Raw genomic sequence first — 19,095 nt, 5'->3', positions numbered from 1 at the left:
GAGCCATCGGAGATTGAAGCGGGCGGCAAGGAGGGATCCTGCCGCCGGATTTTTACACTAACTACGGCGCCGGAGTTGGGAAAATGCGGGAGGGGTAAGTAAAGCCCCCCCACACCCTTAATGGAACCCCCCACCCCAGTGCCGGACCGCAGCTCCGCGGTTCCGTGCACAACCCTAGTTGTGGGTGAAGGAAGGCACCCACAAAGCCAAAGTATGTTTCTGCGCACACCATCTTTCTTCATCAACACTCACTGTTTAGCTTGTCAATAGCATTTTTGCACAATCAACTGAGGGCAAAACACTGCAAATTTTGCCCTATCAGCACAATCAAGTTTAAGGGGGAAATTCTTTGTTTTTATTTATTGTTAAATTTTTATACCACTTTTCATTAAGACAATCTCAAGGCAGTTCACACAGAAAAACTAACACAAGAGTATAAAAATTACATAATTAAAATATTAAGCTAAAATATAAAGACAGAGATCTGACTAAAAAGGATTTAATATACAAGCATAAGATAACTATACAAAATACAAAGAAGCAGAAGTAGAGACCATAATATAAAAGCCTGGGTAAAGAGCCAAGATTTCACATGCTTTCTAAAAAATGTGATAGAGACAAAGGAGTGAATATGAAATGAGTATATTAACGTCTCATCAAAAATGCCACCAGAGTTGCTCTTTCCATGAAAGTGATCCCTGACTAGAGGAGAGTCTTCTGGTCCCATGAGCATGTGGTTTGGGGGGTTCCCCCCTTTTTAAATTAAAACGACTGACATGTGCTCACTTTGGGGTGTGCCGCAGCAGTGTTCCTTCTAACAGGGATTCCCAGATGTTGCTGACTACAACTCCAAGCACCCCCAAGCAAAAGCCATTACAGCTGGGGATTCTGTGAGTTGTAGTCCACAACATCTCGGAATCTCTGTTAGAGGGAACACTGATGTGCAGCACCAGTTCCTTGTCCATTTAAACATAGATTGGACGTCTCTGGCCCGGGGGGGTGGGGCAGCATGTTTGGCAATGTCTATGCAGAATCAAAGCACAGGGACAGGCACTATGCTACAACATCTTGTAGGGGAGAATCCTCTGATCGTGGGGATGCATGGGGCGAGGGAGCCTAAGGCTTATTTGGGGGTTTAACACCCTTGGTTTCTTAACGGTAAGTGTTGCTGGGGGATCATGGAGTCTCAATGCGTTCTACATTAAAAAACAATACTGTGGATTGGGCTGAATCATTGTGCATCTAATAGAGGACAGTCTCCTGGTCATGAGGGTATAGGATAGACCTGTCCCCACAATGCACAGCTGGGTAGGAGAGGAGTGTTCCACCAGGATTACATAGAACCAGTTGTGCATTGGCAAACATTGAGGTAGGAAGACGGGCAAGTATTTGTGTACTAACCCCAGTCTGGTTAGGATGGCATGGGAAGTGCTTTTCCTCCCCTAAGATAAAATTTGAGGTCAGTGAATCCAGTTGGCCATCCTGTCCCACCCAGATCACAGCTAGTATACAAACACTTTCCTGTTCTCCTACCTCGGTTTTTGCCAACACACAAGCGGTTCTCAGGACAGAATCATTGTAACTATATACAAAGATGTAAGTGTATACAGAATTACATCTGTGCGCACAGTATGCTGAATGAGTGTTCAACGGAGTGTCTGAATAGGGCTAAAATCGCTCTAAAAATCTGGGCCACTGAAGAGAACAGCAAGTCTGCAGAACTATTTACATATTAGGAAGTCTCTGGGAATTGAGAATAAAGGTTGCCACCTACTGACAGAAAGTGAAGTAGCTGCAGAGAGGCAAAAAATTCAAGGAAAACCAGGAACACCAGACAACCATAATGATGATAGAAAACAGCAGCACACTTGGGACTTTTACTCATAATCTCTTTTCACAAACAAAAACCTTTAAGAATTCATAATTCCATTCATAAAATCTGCATTAAAAATTAAGTGCCAGAAGGATAGCAGAAAAACTGTGCGACTGAAGGACTTTACTAATTTCCAAGCAGCAGCACTAATCTGCACCTTCAGTTCTCATTTTCTGATGGGCAGAGTTGCTCCTTGTGTTTCATCTTGACTACTGCAATATTTTCTTTTCTGATCCCCTATTGCCCCACACCTCAGTCCGCTCACCTTTGTCTAACACTCTGCTCCAAAAATCACTCACCTCTCCAGTTGTGTTGAAAGCCCTTCTTAAATCCATCTACATACATGGATGGCACTATATAAATAAATATTTTCAAGAAGGCAAGCTGCAAACCAAAGCACCTGGTAAACAGACAACTGAAAAATATTGAGGGGGTAGGAAAAGGTCTTGGTGCCTTCAAAACAAGTTTCCAATACCATGCACAGTAATCAATACACATATGATTTAAAATAGTTTCCTCCTCTGAATTAGTACTTCAGTGAGATGCTTAAACTTCTCTGTAAAGAAAAAAGCGAAGAGACCTGCTCATGCCTTACTAGAAAGTACATACAGGACAGATGCTACTAAGAGACATGCATTTATCAGAATTTGGCATACGTGAAAGCTGACATTGTAAAACAACAGCACACAGTCTGCAAGGCATTCAATGGCTGAGCAAGGAAAAATCAACAGCACTCAAATATTAGCATGTGAAGCTGTATGAAATTTAGTACATGTGTATATTGGCATCACCATCTACAATGATATAGCAACAATTAGGACCCTGCTAACTTACTTACTTTTTTATTTATTACATTTATAAACCGCCCCATCCAGAGTCACTGAGCGGTGTACAAAAACTTTTAAAAGACATAAAAACACACAATTGAAAACACAGTGCAAAAAACAATATAAAAACAATTCAAAACAATTAAAACCATTTAAAAACAATTAAACTACTTTTAGAAAACAACAACACTTTGCTTTACTTGGCAAAGACACACCTTTTAAAGTGGTGGCTCTCATATTTAGCAAGGGGTCCCTATCCAATCCTGGAACAGCATCTCTTTTGGGACTTGTCTCATTATTTTGCTATATAAACAGCTTTGTTAAACTCTTGTTAAAAAGCAGTGTGTACTACAAAGTAGTTTGGCATATTTTATGTATTTTTAATGAGATGTTGAACATTGTGTTGCGAGTTGCCCAGAGAACAATTTGTTATGGGGCAGCTAAGAAATAAAAGGTGATGGTGATTATAAATATTTTTAAAGCAGCTAACACCAGGCTGTTTATCTGCAAACCCACTGGCTAAGCTTCTTCAGCATCACAGAATATCAGACATCCCAATTGCTCAGAGAGAAAGCTGTCAGCAGCAGGAAGCCAAACTTCTGCAAGGGCATTTTACTAGGAGAAGAACTTCACACAGAACTTAGGAACAGGATGAGCAGTAGACAGGAAGGGTGTAGTCATACAAGGGAGTTTTGAGAAAGAAAGGCCAAGGAGAAACTGGAGGGGAGGGGGAAGAGAGTCAGACAGACAGACTAGGATTTCACATATTGACTTTAAAGCAAGTAGACAAACTTCGGAAGCAAGTCTCTAGTCATATATTTTGTCTGAGTATCTTGAACTCGGTTTACACAAACCATTTCTCTTTCCTTAAAAACGCCTGAACTTATTTCAGCCTCTTATGTAACACCAATATGCACAGACAAAATCAGAGGTTGAAGCAAGTTCAGAGAGAGAACAAACCATGGCAAGATCCGGGTGTTTCAACTCTTCTCACTTTCATGTTCAATCATGTACTACGGGTTGACAACAAGACTGACAGTCTTGCATAGTTTTCTGTAAGCAAGCATGGCTGCTGTTAGCAGATACAAGACTACATCAAAGTAGCACTTGTTTTACATAATTTAAGAAAGAGTTACTGTCAGATCCAAAGCCTCCTTAGTTCAAATAGCTGCTGCAGGACAGGACCATTTATTCCATAGTCCCACCCCTATCAACTGGTCTGATCTACACCAGGGCGTGTGCCTGTGACGGTCTGTGATTTGTGTTGGTAGTTACGTGTGTGTGTGTGTGTGTGTGTTCTTTCTATAGAATGGGGCATAGCCAGTTGTTGAAAGTCTGTGCAGGATGATTGGCAGCAAGACTAGAGAGACCCCTGCAGGAGGGACCAGGAAACCCTGCCACTGGAAGACAGGGAGAAGCAGCTAAAGTCTTTTGAGGACTGTGGGTCTGTGAATGAAGAGGGGAGAAGATAGGCTGTAGGCTTGAGGAGTTAGGGTTTCTGAACAAGGAAGATTAGCTTATCTAATGAAACGCTAGGATCTGTTCAGGGGAAACCCCAACAGACCTCACGAGAAAAGCTGTGCAGTAACTCTGAAGCAAGGAAGATACCTGAACCCCAGGGTGGAGAAAGTCTGTCATCTAGGAAAGCTGTGTGATCCTCCTGTAACCACTATGGATTTTGAACTCAAAACCAATACACTTCTGAACTACTTAAATTTGTAACCACCATGCTAAAAGAGCTATTACTGAATTTAACACACAGTTTTCTCAATTTTGTTTATTTCCGCTCTCACACCACCAAAAGAGGTCCTTCCCCACATTACTACACAGCAAAGAGAGGGGAAAGGAGTGGCTTAGTCTCAGATCCAGTCAATAGATCCACATGGTGGCGGCACAAAAGGTACCCTGAAGCAGAGAGGATCCTCACAGTGCTACAAACTAAAAAGTGCACCACAAAAAGAAGCCTGCAGAAAACCAACCAAATGATTCAGGCACACAAGTCAATCTACAGCATATAGAGAACAGGGGTGGGGGAAAAAGAAAGCCACACCAACAGCCTGCCCAGCTTAGGGAAACATTCTTCCTCGACTCTACCGATGGTGTCCAGTCCCAGGAATTCCACCAGAAGAATCCAGCACAGATGTACAACAACTCCACTCCACCCATTATAGCTGCTGCATGGAGCAACCACCCTTCCCAGCAGCATCCTCAAAGTGACAACCACAACAAAGACTGCGCAAGTACGAACAATGTGCCTTTAAATAATCACATTTTTAAAATTTATTTATTACATTTATATCCTGTTCTTACTCTAGGGAGCCCAGAGGAGCTTACTCGAGGGAGCCCAGTACATGGTTATAGCTACCCTCACAACAACCCTGTGAAGTAGGTTAGGCTGAGAGATACATGACTGGCCCAGAGTCACCCACATTTGCAGATCTAATACAGACAGACCACAGAAGAGAAGAAATGGGTTCTACAAATAGCTCCCCTTCCCACAGCAAAGAATGTCAGTCATCCATATCCCTTTTACAACTAAACCCACCCAGCTAACAGGAAGTCGCCAGTAGCATCAGTAGCAGAGGAAGGAAGAATTAATGCAGAGAACTAGGAAGGAAGGAAGAGCACAAAGCTGCTTCACTGGGTGGAGTGCGACAGAACCAAGTTAACAATATAGCAGAGATAGACATCCATGGCTCTCCAGCTGTTGAACTACGACTCCCATCATCCACAAGCAAGCATCATCTTGGCTCAGGATGATGGGAGTTGTAGTTCAACAGCTGGAGAGCCAAGGCTGCCTATGCCTGTAATATAGAATATCATGAATTCCCTGCTGACTGAAGCTGCAACTTCACGCCCTGGATTCTCCAGTACCATCAAATAGAAATTAAGGCTTTGAACTTGGCTTTAACCTCAGATACCTCCTGCATTTGTTTGCATGCATCACCCTTTCAGCCTCGAACTGTCCAGTATCACCCTTACTGAAGACTAGGGCAAATACATAATTCACTTTGTCCAAATATGGTCGTCTTGAATCGGTGATTCATCTGTATAGTAGTAATGTGGAGTACTAAAACACTTCTATACCCATTTCAAATGCATAGTGATATGGTGAAATGGGAATGCTCAGCCACTAAGCTAAAAAAAAGTTATTTCCAACAGGGCACAAGGAGGGGGAAAGCCCATTGGTCATCTGCAATGTCACAGGCTTCGGAACATAGGAAGCTGTCTTACACAGAGTCAGACCACTGATCCATCTAGCTCAGTATTGTCAACACAGACTGGCAGCAGCTTCTCCAAGATTGCAGGCAGGAGTCTCTCTCAGCCCTATCTTGGAGATGCCAGGGAGGGAACTTGGGACCTTCTGCATTCAAGCATGCAGATGTTCTTCCCAGAGCAGCCTCATCTCCTAAGGGAAATATCTTACAGTGCTCACACATATAGTCTCCCATTCAAAAGCAAACCAGGGTGAACGCTGCTTAGCAGAGGGAACAGTTCATGCTTGCTACTAAGACCAGCTCACCTCTCCATATGTTCCCATACAACTAAGATAGGATCCATGGAGTGTGTGTACGCGTTTCCTAGGTGGTCCCCCATGTAGGCACTCCACAGTCTATACCAGGGCTGCTCAACTTTGGCTCTCCTGCAGATGCTGGCCTATAACACCCATAATCCCTGGCTTTTGGCCACTGTGGTTGGGGATTATGGGAGTTGTAGTCCAAAACCAGCTGGGGGGCCTAAGTTGAGCAGGCCTGGTCTAGACCCAGACCTGCTTAACTTCAATACTGCATCCTGTGTCTTCAGACCATGCCTTGGGCCTATAGTATTCCCATTTTTCCAGCAACAGCAGGATACTGAATCTACCCAAAACCAGTACTGAGGGGCAGGGGAAGTGTTTGGATATCCCATATTCACTGAGCAAAGACGGCATACACAACAGCACACTCTTTTCCCAAATATCCAATTTACTATTATTATGGTAATTTGTACCATACTATTCCTCTTAGAAGTGACAATGGACATTTCACAACAATTAAAATTAATTTTACATCAAAAAGTAAGTTAAGCCAAGAGACAGTGGCTGAGTTGAGACAATTCAAAACCATGGTTTGTGGTAAGCATAGTTAAGAACTTAAGCCATGGTTTGAGCTACAACAGGCAAAACTATGTTTTAACTAAACTGCACCTCTGCTTACTGGGTAAAGAGGCACCTTTTCAAGTGGTGACTATCTTCTGTTTATCAGGGAAGAGAGTATCTGCAAACTCCATTCCATGCACACTTCTACTGTGGTATGGTTAGAGAGGGGCTGATACTCTCCTCCCTGCTAAACAGAAGATTTATAGACCTGGACTTCATCCAATTCCTGTCCAAAGAGAAAAAGAATTCTGCTCACCTTCAGTCAAGCCACTCTCCCACTTAAATGCATTTGGAGGGTGGGGTGGGGTTTCCTCCATAATTACAACATAATCACCAACGGACTATGTAAGGAATGCACCATACGGCCATTATTTGCAGAGAAAGCCAAAACTGCTCTCTCAGAAAATAACCCTTTAAATCTGGGGTGACAATTTAGCTCAGGGAGTTGACTATTAGTTTGTGGGATACCCATCTCTGTACATTAAAGTAATTCACAGCTACAGTGAGGGAAATAAGTATTTGATCCCCTGCTGATTTTGTCCGTTTGCCCTCTGACACAGAAATGACCAGGCTATAATTGGAATGGTAGGTTTGTTGTAGCTGTGAGAGACGGAACAACAACAAACCAACCCTCAAAACCCCAGTGCCCAAAAGTCAGCGATGGATTTGCATTGTAGTGAGAGAAATAAGTATTCGATCCCTTCACAAAAGATGTCTCAGTACTTGGTGGCAAAACCCTTGTTGGCAATCACAGAGGTCAGACGTTTCTTGTAGTTGGCCACTAGGTTTGCACACAACCCAGGAGGGATGTTGTCCCACTCCTCTTTGCAGATCCTCTCCAAGTCAGAAAGGTTTCGAGGCTGATATTTGGCAACCCAAACCTTCAGCTCCCTCCACAGATTTTCTATGGGATTAAGGTCTGGAGACTGGCTGGGCCACTCCAGGACCTTCATGTGCTTCTTCTTGAGCCACTCCTTTGTTGCCTTGGCTGTGTGTTTTGGGTCATTGTCATGCTGGAATACCCATCCACGACCCATTCTCAATGCCCTGGCTGAGGGAAGGAGGTACTCACCCAAGATCTGACGGTACATGGTCCCGTCCATCGTCCCTTCGATGTGGTGTCCTGTCCCCTTAGCAGAAAAACATCCCCAAAGCATAATGTGTCCACCTCCATGTTTGACGGTGGGGATGGTGTTCTTGGGCTCATAGGCAGCATTCCTCCTCCTCCACACACGGCGAGTTGAGTTGATGCCAAAGAGCTCGATTTTGGTCTCATCTGACCACAACACTTTCGCCCAGTTCTCCTCTGGATCATTCAGATGTGCATTGGCAAACTGCAGACGGGCCTGTACATGTGCTGCCTTGAGCAGGGGGACCTTGCGGGCACTGCAAGATTTCAGTCCTTCATGGCGTAGTGTGTTACCAATTGTTTTCTTGGTGACTATGGTTCCAGCTGCCCTGAGATCATTGACAAGTTCCCCCCGTGTAGTTCTGGGCTGCTTTGTCACCGTTCTCATGATCATTGCAACTCCACGAGGTGAGATCTTGCATGGAGCCCCAGAATGAGGGAGATTGACAGTTGTTTTGTGTTTCCTCTATTTGCGAGTTATCGTGCCAACTGTAGTCACCTTCTCACCAAGCTGCTTGCCGATAGTCTTGTAGCCCAGTCCAGCCTTGTGCAGGTCTACAACCTTGTCCCTGACATCCTTCGACAGCTCTTTGGTCTTGGGCATGGTGGTGAGTTTGGAAGCTGAGTGATTGCTTGCTTCTATGGACAGGTGTCTTTTTACAGGTACTGTAACAAGCTGGGATTAGGAGCACTCCCTTACAGAGGGTGTTCCTCATCTCAGCTCGTTACCTGCATATAGTGAAAAGACACCTGGGAGCCTGAAATCTTGCTGGTTGATAGGGGATCGAATACTTATTTCCCTCACTACAATGCAAATCCATCGCTGACTTTTGGGCACTGGGCTTTTGAGGGTTTGTTTGTTGTTATTCTGTCTCTCACAGCTACAATCAAGCTACCATTCCAATTATAGCCTGGTCATTTCTGTGTCAGAGGGCAAACGGACAAAATCAGCAGGGGGTCAAATACTTATTTCCCTCACTGTATTCGTAGCAGCACCTGGGAAGTTTGAAGTACACACAAGTTAGATGAGCAGGTTGGTTTTGGCAGCCCTTCATGAGTTTTGGGTGACGTTTTGGCAGGGGTCCCGTCTGAAGATGAGGCGGAGGGGATTGCTGCCTGGACACTGCCAGGAGCCAATTTATGGTTAACTGGGCTTTTCTCCCCTTGATTCCCATGTGTTACTAGCACATCAAAGGCATGCCTGAGCTCAGGGGCATAGGGACCATGGAGCAAGGTGGGGGTGGAGGGAGATTGTCCCCTGGCTGCCAGGGTCTGGGGGAACCATCAAGGCTTCCCCTAACCCTCAGCCAGGGTGCCCCCTTGCCCCCACCGAACAAAGGGCTGGCTGGCAGCACAAGGCATGCTCCTCTCTCTCCAGCCAGTGTTTCACTGACAATCACCCCCCCCGCTCCATAGTCCCTACACCCCAGAGCTCAAGCATGCCTTCGACATGCTAGTAACATGCGGAAGTCAAGGAGAGAAAAGCCCATTTAGCCATAAATCAGCTCCTGGCAGTGTCCAGGCAGCTCCCTCCTCAGCCTCACCTTCAGATGGAACCCCTGACAAAACCTCTGATGTCAGACGCAGGGGGCGTAGCTTGGGGGCACACATGCACATGATGGTAAAGCCAAGGGGAGGAGGGAGGTGCCAGAATACTCTGTCCTCTGGTCGTGACCAAGCTCCCTATGCTTATCGCTCTTTACTGATATAATGTTTAGGTGCTCCAGGATTTGAATAACAGTTTCTGCAATTAAGGACAGGCAACACTGAGGAATTTTGGAAGGAGTTCATGGAGGGGACAGAAAGGGGGGCAAGTCTGGCTCTCTTGTCTCTCTGCTCCAGGATGTTTCCGCAGCTGCATGCAAAATTTGCCGAGATTTGACCGCCAGCAAGTGTTAACTAGGCCCAAATACAACAGTCTTATCTTTAAACCTTTAGACTAACTTTATAGCTCCCGACAGCTTTAACAATTTTTACAATCCTGCAGCTTTTTACTTTTTTATTAGCTTTCAATAATTTTTATAGTTTTAAGATATTTTAACTAAAAAACCTTTTCGTATCCTATTAGCTTACCTTTTTAGTTTTACATAGTTTTACATTATAATAGCCAATTTATAGTGCTTACAGATTCTATGTTCTGATTGCCTCGTGCTTGTCAAAGACCAAAATACATATTGATTTGATATGATTTTTAAGAAAGAGATGTTTTATATCCTAAGAAGAGTTCATAGCAAACTTAATAAGACAAAAAGCAAGTATTGTAATCACAACGACACAGAAAGAAGATGGTTTAATAATAACACCGAGGGCATTTCTCAATCACCTTTTAAAAATGAAAAGTCATTTCTCAAACAGCACTTTTGCAAACTCTTACATAAGGAAACTGTAGCAAATAGCAGATTTAAGCCCAGCCTTTGTCTCAAGGAAAGCCCACATGGGGGAAAGAAAAATGCTGAATCATTCCCTCCATGTTTGCTCAACAAAGGCTGTTCCTTTTAAAAACTTAAACTGCTTCCTCAGTAGCTGATTCACTGCCACCACACCCTAATTATTACAGGGTTGCCCCCTCCCCTGGATTTGGGTGAATGTCCAGGTAGGCCTCTTTCCCTTTTCTAGGGAAAAAGTCCAAAAACCCTTCCACCTGCAGCCTCCATGTGAAGAGAACACTTGGTAGTGATTTAGTTAACAATTAACATTGAAGCATATTTGCACCAAATTAAAATCTCTTTTCTGGAGTTAAAAATCCATTCAGAGACCGATAAAATGCAAAGAACAAAAAGAGAAATTTTTTATTCAAAATACTACAGACTGCTTCAGTCTGAGGCTCTCTCAGCTTTAAGTTACAGGTAAGAGGAATACTCACTAACTACAAGAATACTTCAGAAAGCACCCTCAGATGATATTGGGGCAGCACACTTTAAAAATCGTGGTTACCCAGTTGCATAGAACATAAATGCAAGAAAATACAAAAAGCCTCCTTGAGAGTTTACAGAGACCTTTACAATGCCCTAGTTGGAAGAAGGCATTGGCTCAGTTTGCCTTGACTTGTTACGTTACAAATAAAAACACAATAAACCAGTTGTAAGGATTCACATAGCACGAAAAGAAAGAAATCTAATGCGAGTTAGCTAACAGATTGTTCCCTCACTAAACATTTCCCCGAAGCCAAAGCCCTGGCTTCTTTCCTGAACTCACCAAATCCATGGTAGCGACTTCAGGGCCCTGCAGTCGGTCCTTCTTGCTGCCATTGCCTGGTCAACCAACCTGTTGTTCACCCTGCCTGGCTCCAAATGATAAAAAAGACCACCTTCACTTCCTGCCACCAGGCCCTCTAAGTCCCGGCTACCATGTGCTGAGTGGCTGATCCCCAGAGGTCACTGCCTGTCAGTCAGGACAGGGTTTACTTCCGGTTACTGTTACTGCCTGATCGTTACAGAAACACATTCTTAAACTTTCAATTGTTACTATACTGAACATTGCAAAAAGCACATTTCAGGCAGTTGCCCATACCAGTGTTTTTCACCAGTACAGCTCTAATGGTGCATAAATTGTTCGTACCTAGAAATCTCTCAAACAATTCCAGCACAAGAGCTGGTTCCAATCCTCCCCTTTCTGCAAATCACATGTAACTGAATTCTCACCAAGTGAATGTCTCAGTGGGCCAGTTCAGACAACCTGACAAGCCATGGGTTGAGAACATGAAACAAAATTTCAAGAGCTCAGGGGCTCAAAGTTTCAAGACCTCGTACACTCCACTTATGAGTTGCCAACATCCTGGTTCATTTAAATAACAGGTTTGCTTCACGTTTGCACAGAACTTGGAACTATTGTTTAAACCAACTATTGTTTTAAACAAACAAGTCTGACATCGGAGGTCCATGCTAGAAGGGAACACCTAAGCTTGGAAGACTTTGGGACACATTCACGACCCAAAAAACCATAAGTCATCTGACCAGCCCTATTGCCAGCACTGGTGTGAAAAAGGCATCTGATTGCAGTAGATAAGTTCAGATAGGCTACGTGCAACTGAACAGTGCAACTTATTGTATTGTTAGAGAAGAGGACATCTTATTTGCAGCAGGAGCAGTAACGTATATACCATGCTTCTACAAAACAAACCATCTTTTCTATTTGATGCAAGCCGATTCAAAGATGCTCCCAGCTCGAAAAAAAGCCAACACTGCTGAGGATAAGGCAGTGACTGGTATTGGCTTAAACACAGTATGCAATTTAAGTTTAAGGTGGCAGCTATCTGGCTTCAGGTGCCTAAAATGTAACTACTGTAGACAAGATTTTCTCCCCCCCCTTTTTCTCCCCCCCCCTTTTTCTTTTTTCCCTTTTCTGTAGAAAATGTCATGATCCATCCTGAAGAATCCACCAACTCACAAATTATTGTGGGTGCTAGCCATGTTAAGGGACTGGGCCTGATCCAGTCTGCCAGTTCCTCCATTCCTATCCATGATATATGCCCCCAAATCCCCAAGTCTTACCTTTTGTGATGGAAGCAATGCTTCTTGAATCTGTGTCTAACTTCTTTACCAGTGTTTTGGGGTCAATCTTCACGCCAGCAAAGATGTTTGAGGTACAAAATGGCTGGTCCTGACACAGACAAAAAAAAGAAGAAGTAATGTAACAGATCCCAGGCTCAACTCTGGTCCTAGCTACATAGCATTCAAGTTATCAATGTTCTCAAAAATACAAAATACAGAACACATAGTAATAATACTTGGCATCTGTAAAGCACTTTCAAGTGCTCCAAGAATTTCACATCAATTACGTTGTTGTAATCCTTACATTCCCTGTAAGGAAAATCAGTATTATCTCCATATTACAGCTGGGGAACAGAGGCTACAAGTGAGTAGCTTGCCTAATGCCACCTAGTCAGCTCATGGCAGAGGCACAATTCCAACTGGGTAAGACCTAATCTACACTTTAGTCTTTACCACTACACCACACCAGCTCTGGACCGAACCCCCTGGGTTCCTTTTATTTCAATGCATACCCACACCATAAAAAGGAGGAAGAAATTTAATATTAATCCCTTCCAAACACATTATAGAACATATCAGCTGCTTGTTAAAGATTTCCCGACTTAATCCTATACTGGTAATTGAATTAAGACAGATTAGGGAGAATAGTAAAGCTATTTTATACCAAAAAAGATCCTCAGGAGGAATAAATTTAGCCCAAGACAAACTCAAAATTCAAATTCAACGAGCAATTTAATGTAATTAGATAAAATGAGAAAAATAGTGGACCTCAAAAGACCAGTGTTATGGGAAAGCAATCATATTCTCATATTTACAATCATATTTAATTGTAAACTGCCCTGAGCCATTTTGGAAGGGCGGTATATAAATCAAATAAATAAATAAATAAAATTCTCCACACAAGCGTTTTAAAGACAGAAAAAGAATGACAACTAGCAATGTAAATCTCATCTTCTAAAACATGTGGTAAAAAACCTTGATGGGTTTGGAAGAGAAAAAGGAGTGGCTCAGTTTAGATTGGTGGAGGGCCAAGCAAAATCTTAGCTAGGTGTATTTATTTATTACACTCCCGCTCTTCCTCCAAGGAGGTCAGAGCAGTGTACACTGTTATTTTTATCCTCACAACAACCCTGTGAGGTAGGTTAGGCTGAGAGATACATGACTGGCACAGAGTCACCCGGTGAGTTTCATGGTTGAATAGGGATTCAAACTTGGGTCTTCTCAGTCCTAGTCCAACACGCTAACCCACTATGCTATGCTGAGCTCAAACAAGGAGCCTGAAAAGGTATGCAATTCATCTCTAAAATCTTTACAGTGCTTTTTAAAGTGAACGTCTTATAAATCAATACTTTGGAGAAAATATACACCAGCACTCTTAACAGAGACACACTGGAATCTCTTTCATTCCCTACAAATCCTACACAAAATGTGTATACTACCTGCTTATGTTTACAGACACATTTGTAGAACTGGCTTAGAAGCAGTTTGGTTTCAATTGGCCCTGCACTGTCTTCAGGTCAGCATTTGAGAAGTGCAATTCCTCCCCACATAGGATTAATCAGGTAACTGGTCTAATAGTGTTCAGACAATAGTGTTTAAAACATACATTCTATTACAGTGATCTCCACTATTTTTCAAGCAGGGGCCACTTTGTAGGGATATGAAGAACACTTGGTGGGTCGGAGCATTCCAACTAGAAATGGGCCGTTTCAAGTGTTCCGAACACAGAACAGAACACCCTTCTAATGAAGGACCTGTTCCAAGATCGGTACAGAACAACCCCATTCCAAATCGGAACACTTCAAGTGTTCCAAGCGCCATTTTGGAGTCCAAAATGGCACTCAGAATGTTTCAAGTGTTCCAAGCTCATTGTGCTGGAACAGCCAACTTGACTGTTCCAGGTATTTGCATATTCTGGAACAGAATAATGTTCCAGGTATTTGCAATCTGTTCTGAGCTCAGAATGGAACACAAAACCTTCACTGAGAGAGCCATTCCCCACAGTGCCGGTTTCCACGCAGTACTGTACTCTTCTTAGTGCTGGGAAGGTTATTTAAGAAGGAGAAAAGCACTGGGAAGGACTTGGGTGCACACCTTCCAGGATGGTGCAGGGGCTCAGTTCCCCTTAAAGGAGCCTCACCCACACTAGGCAAAGTGCAGCACTGCATGGTAGGAAGAGTCATCTCCACACAGTGCCAGAAGGACTGTGCAGAGTATTGGGCCAGAGCTTCACTCAGGCCCAATAGACAATTAATCAGAGGGCCACACTTAGGCTTAATGAGGCTGCCACTGGCCCCAGGCCTTACAATGAAAACACTGTTCTATTAGAACATTGATGTATTAGCCAATTCTAAAAATTACTGTTTTTTATAAGACAGCTCAAACATCCAAATGACACCACCCTTACAACAGATCTGACCAATTATACTTAGGAAATTTTAAAAAGTTATTCAAATCTAAGGGCAAATATCCAGATAGAAAACGGATTCAAAATAATAATAATAATAATAATAATAATAATAATAATAATAATATCTTGTTTACACAGTCAGACAGGTGTTATTGACTGGTTTGTTTTATCCAGGCATCGAGTCCTTCCCAAGGACCTGGGATGTCAGAATTTTATTGTCAATTGTTATAGATATCGCCGCAGAATATAGGCTGTTCCCAGTAAAGCTGCTTTTTGTAATTGGCTGATGGTGATTTCTGTGGCCCCTATGGTGTTGAGGTGCTCTTCAAGGTCTTTTGGAACTGCACCCAGGGCGCCAATTACCACTGGGATTATTTTGGTCTTCTTCTGCCACAGCCTTTCAATTTCAATTTGTAGATCTCTGTATTTAGTGATTTTTTCTATTTCTTTTTCTTCTATTCTGCTATCCCCTGGTATTGCTATGTCGATTATTTTGACTTGTTTTTCTTTCTTCTCGACTACAGTTATATCTGGTGTATTGTGTGGCAGATGTTTGTCTGTTTGTAGTCGGAAGTCCCATAATATTTTTACATCTTCATTTTCTTCAACTTTTTCAATTGTATGGTCCCACCAATGTTTGGCTACAGGTAGCTTGTATTTTTTGCAGATGTTCCAGTGTATCATCCCTGCTACCTTGTCATGCCTTTGTTTGTAGTCAGTCTGTGCGATCTTTTTACAACAGCTGATTAGGTGGTCCACGGTTTCATCTGCTTCTTTACAAAGGCGGCACTTGCTGTTTGTGGTGGATTTTTCAACTTTTGCTCTTATTGCATTTGTTCTTAGTGCCTGTTCTTGTGCTGCCAGTATTAAACCCTCAGTTTCTTTCTTCAAGTTGCCATTCTTAAGCCATTGCCAGGTCTTGGTGATGTCTGATTTTCCACTTATATTGTGCAAATATTGACCATGCAGTGGCTTATTTTTCCATTTTTCTGCTCAGTTCTTGACTTGTTCTTTCTTGTAGGCCTGCTTTGTTTCATTGGTGTTGAATAGTTTCGCATTATTGACCATTTGAAGTGCATCTTCTTCACTGTCCTTGATATATTCTTCAAGGCCTTTTTTCTCCTCCTCTACTGTTTGATGGACTTGCAGCATTCCTCTTCCACCTGAGTTGCGAGGGAGGTATAGCCTATCGACATCACTGCGGGGGTGCACAGCATGATTGATGGTCATGATTTTCCTGGTCTTACGATCTAGCGTCTCTAGCTCTGCCTGGGTCCAGTCTATTATTCCTGCAGTGTATCTGATAACAGGTATAGCCCAGGTGTTTATGGCTTGTATGGTGTTCCCGCCATTGAGTTTGGACTTGAGGATTTTTCTATTATTATTAATTTGATTTCTATACCGCCCTTCAAAAAATGGCTCAGGGTGGATCTAGGACAACTCTCTGTGGCCAACTCACTGTGGGACATCTCAACACGGCCAATTCACTGCAGGGACCACTCAATGCAAATCTCCGACAAACACTTCAAAGCAGCTCTCTGCTCTCTCTTTGTTCTCCAACAAATCCGATAGTACCCCACACTTCAAAGCAGTTCCCAGCTCTCTCTATATGGGGCTTGGAAGTGGGCGAAGGAGGCGCAGAACAGCCCGCTCCTGCCAGCAAACAGCGGACATGCAATTATTAATTTATTTGAATTTGAATTTAATAAGATGTCTCCTCCTACCTCTGGGGCACAATACATCAGAAGGCAGCTCACAAAAAAGGTAAACAAACCCAAAAACAGTTATATGAACATATTTGGTCCAACATGCTAAAACACAAATGATAAAGATCAAGTTAAACTTAAAACAGGGGACTAAAAACCAAGTAAATTAAAAGCCTAATGAAAGGTCAACATTTGTACAGCCCTCTTGAATGGGGCCAGGGACTATAGCATTTTGCTAGTAATCAATAAGTAGCTGTTTATTTGCGAAGAGAGAGCTGGGAATTGCTTTTAAGTGCGGGGCACTAGAGGGTTGGTTGGAGAATGAAGAGAGAGCAGGGAGCTGCTTTGAAGTGTTTGTCAGAGATTCTCATTGAGGTGTCCCAGCAGAGTCAGCCATAGAGAGTCATCCCATTTCCCTCAGGGTGGCTTATACAGAGAAATAATAAATAAATAAGATGGAACCCTGTCCCCATAGGGCTCACAATCTAAAAGAAATGTAAGACAGACACCAGCAACAGTCACTGTAGGTACTGTGCTGGGGATGGATAGGGCCAGTTACTCTCCCCCTGCTAAATAAAGAGGATCACCACATTAAAAGGGGGTATATACCAAGGTTCCTTGATATAATTGGTCCTATTGAAAGGGAGGCATCATTTGGACATTTGAACTGTCTTCTAAAAATCCAATTTAACATCAACCCTCAATGATTGTAATGTCCAATTTCTGTTGTTTGTTCTGGGAAAAGTAGTATAACAGAGTGTCTAGATATTAAAGAGTAGTTTATTTTGAATTACACTCTATTGATTAGAACTATGGAATTAGATGTGGTTTTGAAAAAAGCGGGGGGGGGGAGGATAGGGTATCCAGCTTAGGTTCAGGAAGCAAACCCCCATATATAACATTGTTTCCCATGGGAAAATCAGTTCAAGTTAAGACATTTCAAATTAAGACACAGTTTTCAGGAACCAATTGTGTCATAAATCTGAGAACTTCCCGAGAATTCCCTTTTGTATTTTACATAGAAAACAATATCAAGACAACTTGGTTTCTGGAGAAACAGAGCCATTTTATCCAATGAGAACAATTAAGACTTGAAGATGCCATTAAAAAAAAACCCTTTATACTGATGGGCTCCTATCAGTTCAGTTTATTTACGGTCACTGACCAGAGAAATACACACAGCTCTAACAGTAACAATAGTGAATCCAGCTATTCACAGACCTTATGGAACCCAGCTATACAGATACACTCTTACTTTGAATGGCAATGAGACAGAACTTAGGAACTGCATAAGTAATTTTGTCATTGCTATCAGATAAAATATAGCTAACATAGAACTCATCCAGGCGGTCAGGGTAATTTGCTAGGAGGGGCACTATTAGTTCATAGCGAGTGTCCCTGTAGATACTATGGTGTAGCAGCACATGAGGCAGTGCCTCAATAGCACCTGACTTGCAAGGAAACAACCACTCCACATAAGGGACAGTTTTGGTCCTGCCTTCAAAAATAACAGAAGGTAAAATGTCAAAGCGTGCTAGCAAGAAGGTTCTACGATATTTTGCTACTGTAAGCTTATCTAAATAATTAGCAGGTTTCATATTCAATAGTTGGTTACAGAGGCACTCTTACCCCTGGACCTTGGGACCCCGGTACGTGGCCTCCATGGTCCAGGGTATGTGTGGCTCCAAAGTCCAGGGAGGGCTCTCCTGCCACCTGCTCCACCACTGCCCCCCGCCGCACCAAACCGTGCCTTTTCTGTAATTTTAGCCACCATGTGGGGGGTAGGGTGGGGGTGAGCCAAGCACACTCCTCCCCCATGGTGGCCATGGTTGGAGCGGCCACTGGGCCTGTCCTTCCGGCCCAGTGGCCCTTGAAAACTGTGAGGCACAACTGCTCAATTCAAATAGATCATTGCAAGCCCGTTATGTCACGCGTCTTGCTGTTTTCGAAGGCCACTGGGCTGAATGGACAGGCCCAATGGCCACTCCACCATGGAGTGTGGGCCACTCCACCAACATGGTGTGGGGAGGTCTGCCTGGCTCACCCCCACCGCCGCACAAGGCAGCTAACATTACAGAAAAGCCATGGTTCAGAGTGGCCGGCCCTTACGGCAGGAAGACCTTGAGGCAGGGCGGGAGCGGTCATTTACTTTAACAATTAATCAAGAATTTGATCATCAATATGGAATACAAGTTGGACTTGCAACAAAATGTTACACTGTATCCCCAACACCCGAGGAGGGAGAATTAAAAAGGAAATTGCTTCATTCCCACCCACCCCCCGCAAGACCCATTCGCTTGTGACCTTCCTTTGCTGTGCTATATAATGCTAAATGGCAAGGTTCTGGGACTGGCTGCCAGCCCTGAAGATGAGCATGTTATTGCTATATAATGTGGGGGCGGGGGGGATGTTCTGGAAAGTGGTAAAGGGGAAATGTGTTACTGTATTTTTCCTCTGCTCTTGAAACATCCCTGCATAGTGCAGGGAGAAATGGTTTTTAGCCTCACAGCATGCATGATAGG

The 19,095-nt window shown here is 43.3% G+C and overlaps 1 protein-coding gene across 1 annotated transcript in view; it reads right to left on the bottom strand.

Moving 5' to 3' along the window:
* Positions 1-19,095, bottom strand: part of SLX9 (SLX9 ribosome biogenesis factor) — a 75,517-nt gene that overhangs the window by 45,633 nt on the left and 10,789 nt on the right. Inside the window, exon 2 of the mRNA XM_053283007.1 lies at positions 12,458-12,566. Coding sequence (XP_053138982.1) covers positions 12,458-12,566 — 109 coding nt within the window. The remainder of the gene's footprint in view (positions 1-12,457; positions 12,567-19,095) is intronic.

The sequence above is a fragment of the Hemicordylus capensis genome, chromosome 1 (genome assembly GCF_027244095.1).
Source record: "Hemicordylus capensis ecotype Gifberg chromosome 1, rHemCap1.1.pri, whole genome shotgun sequence".
Lineage (NCBI taxonomy): Eukaryota > Metazoa > Chordata > Lepidosauria > Squamata > Cordylidae > Hemicordylus > Hemicordylus capensis.
Note: the sequence above shows the minus strand (reverse complement) of the source record. Positions and strands in the feature narration are given on the sequence as shown.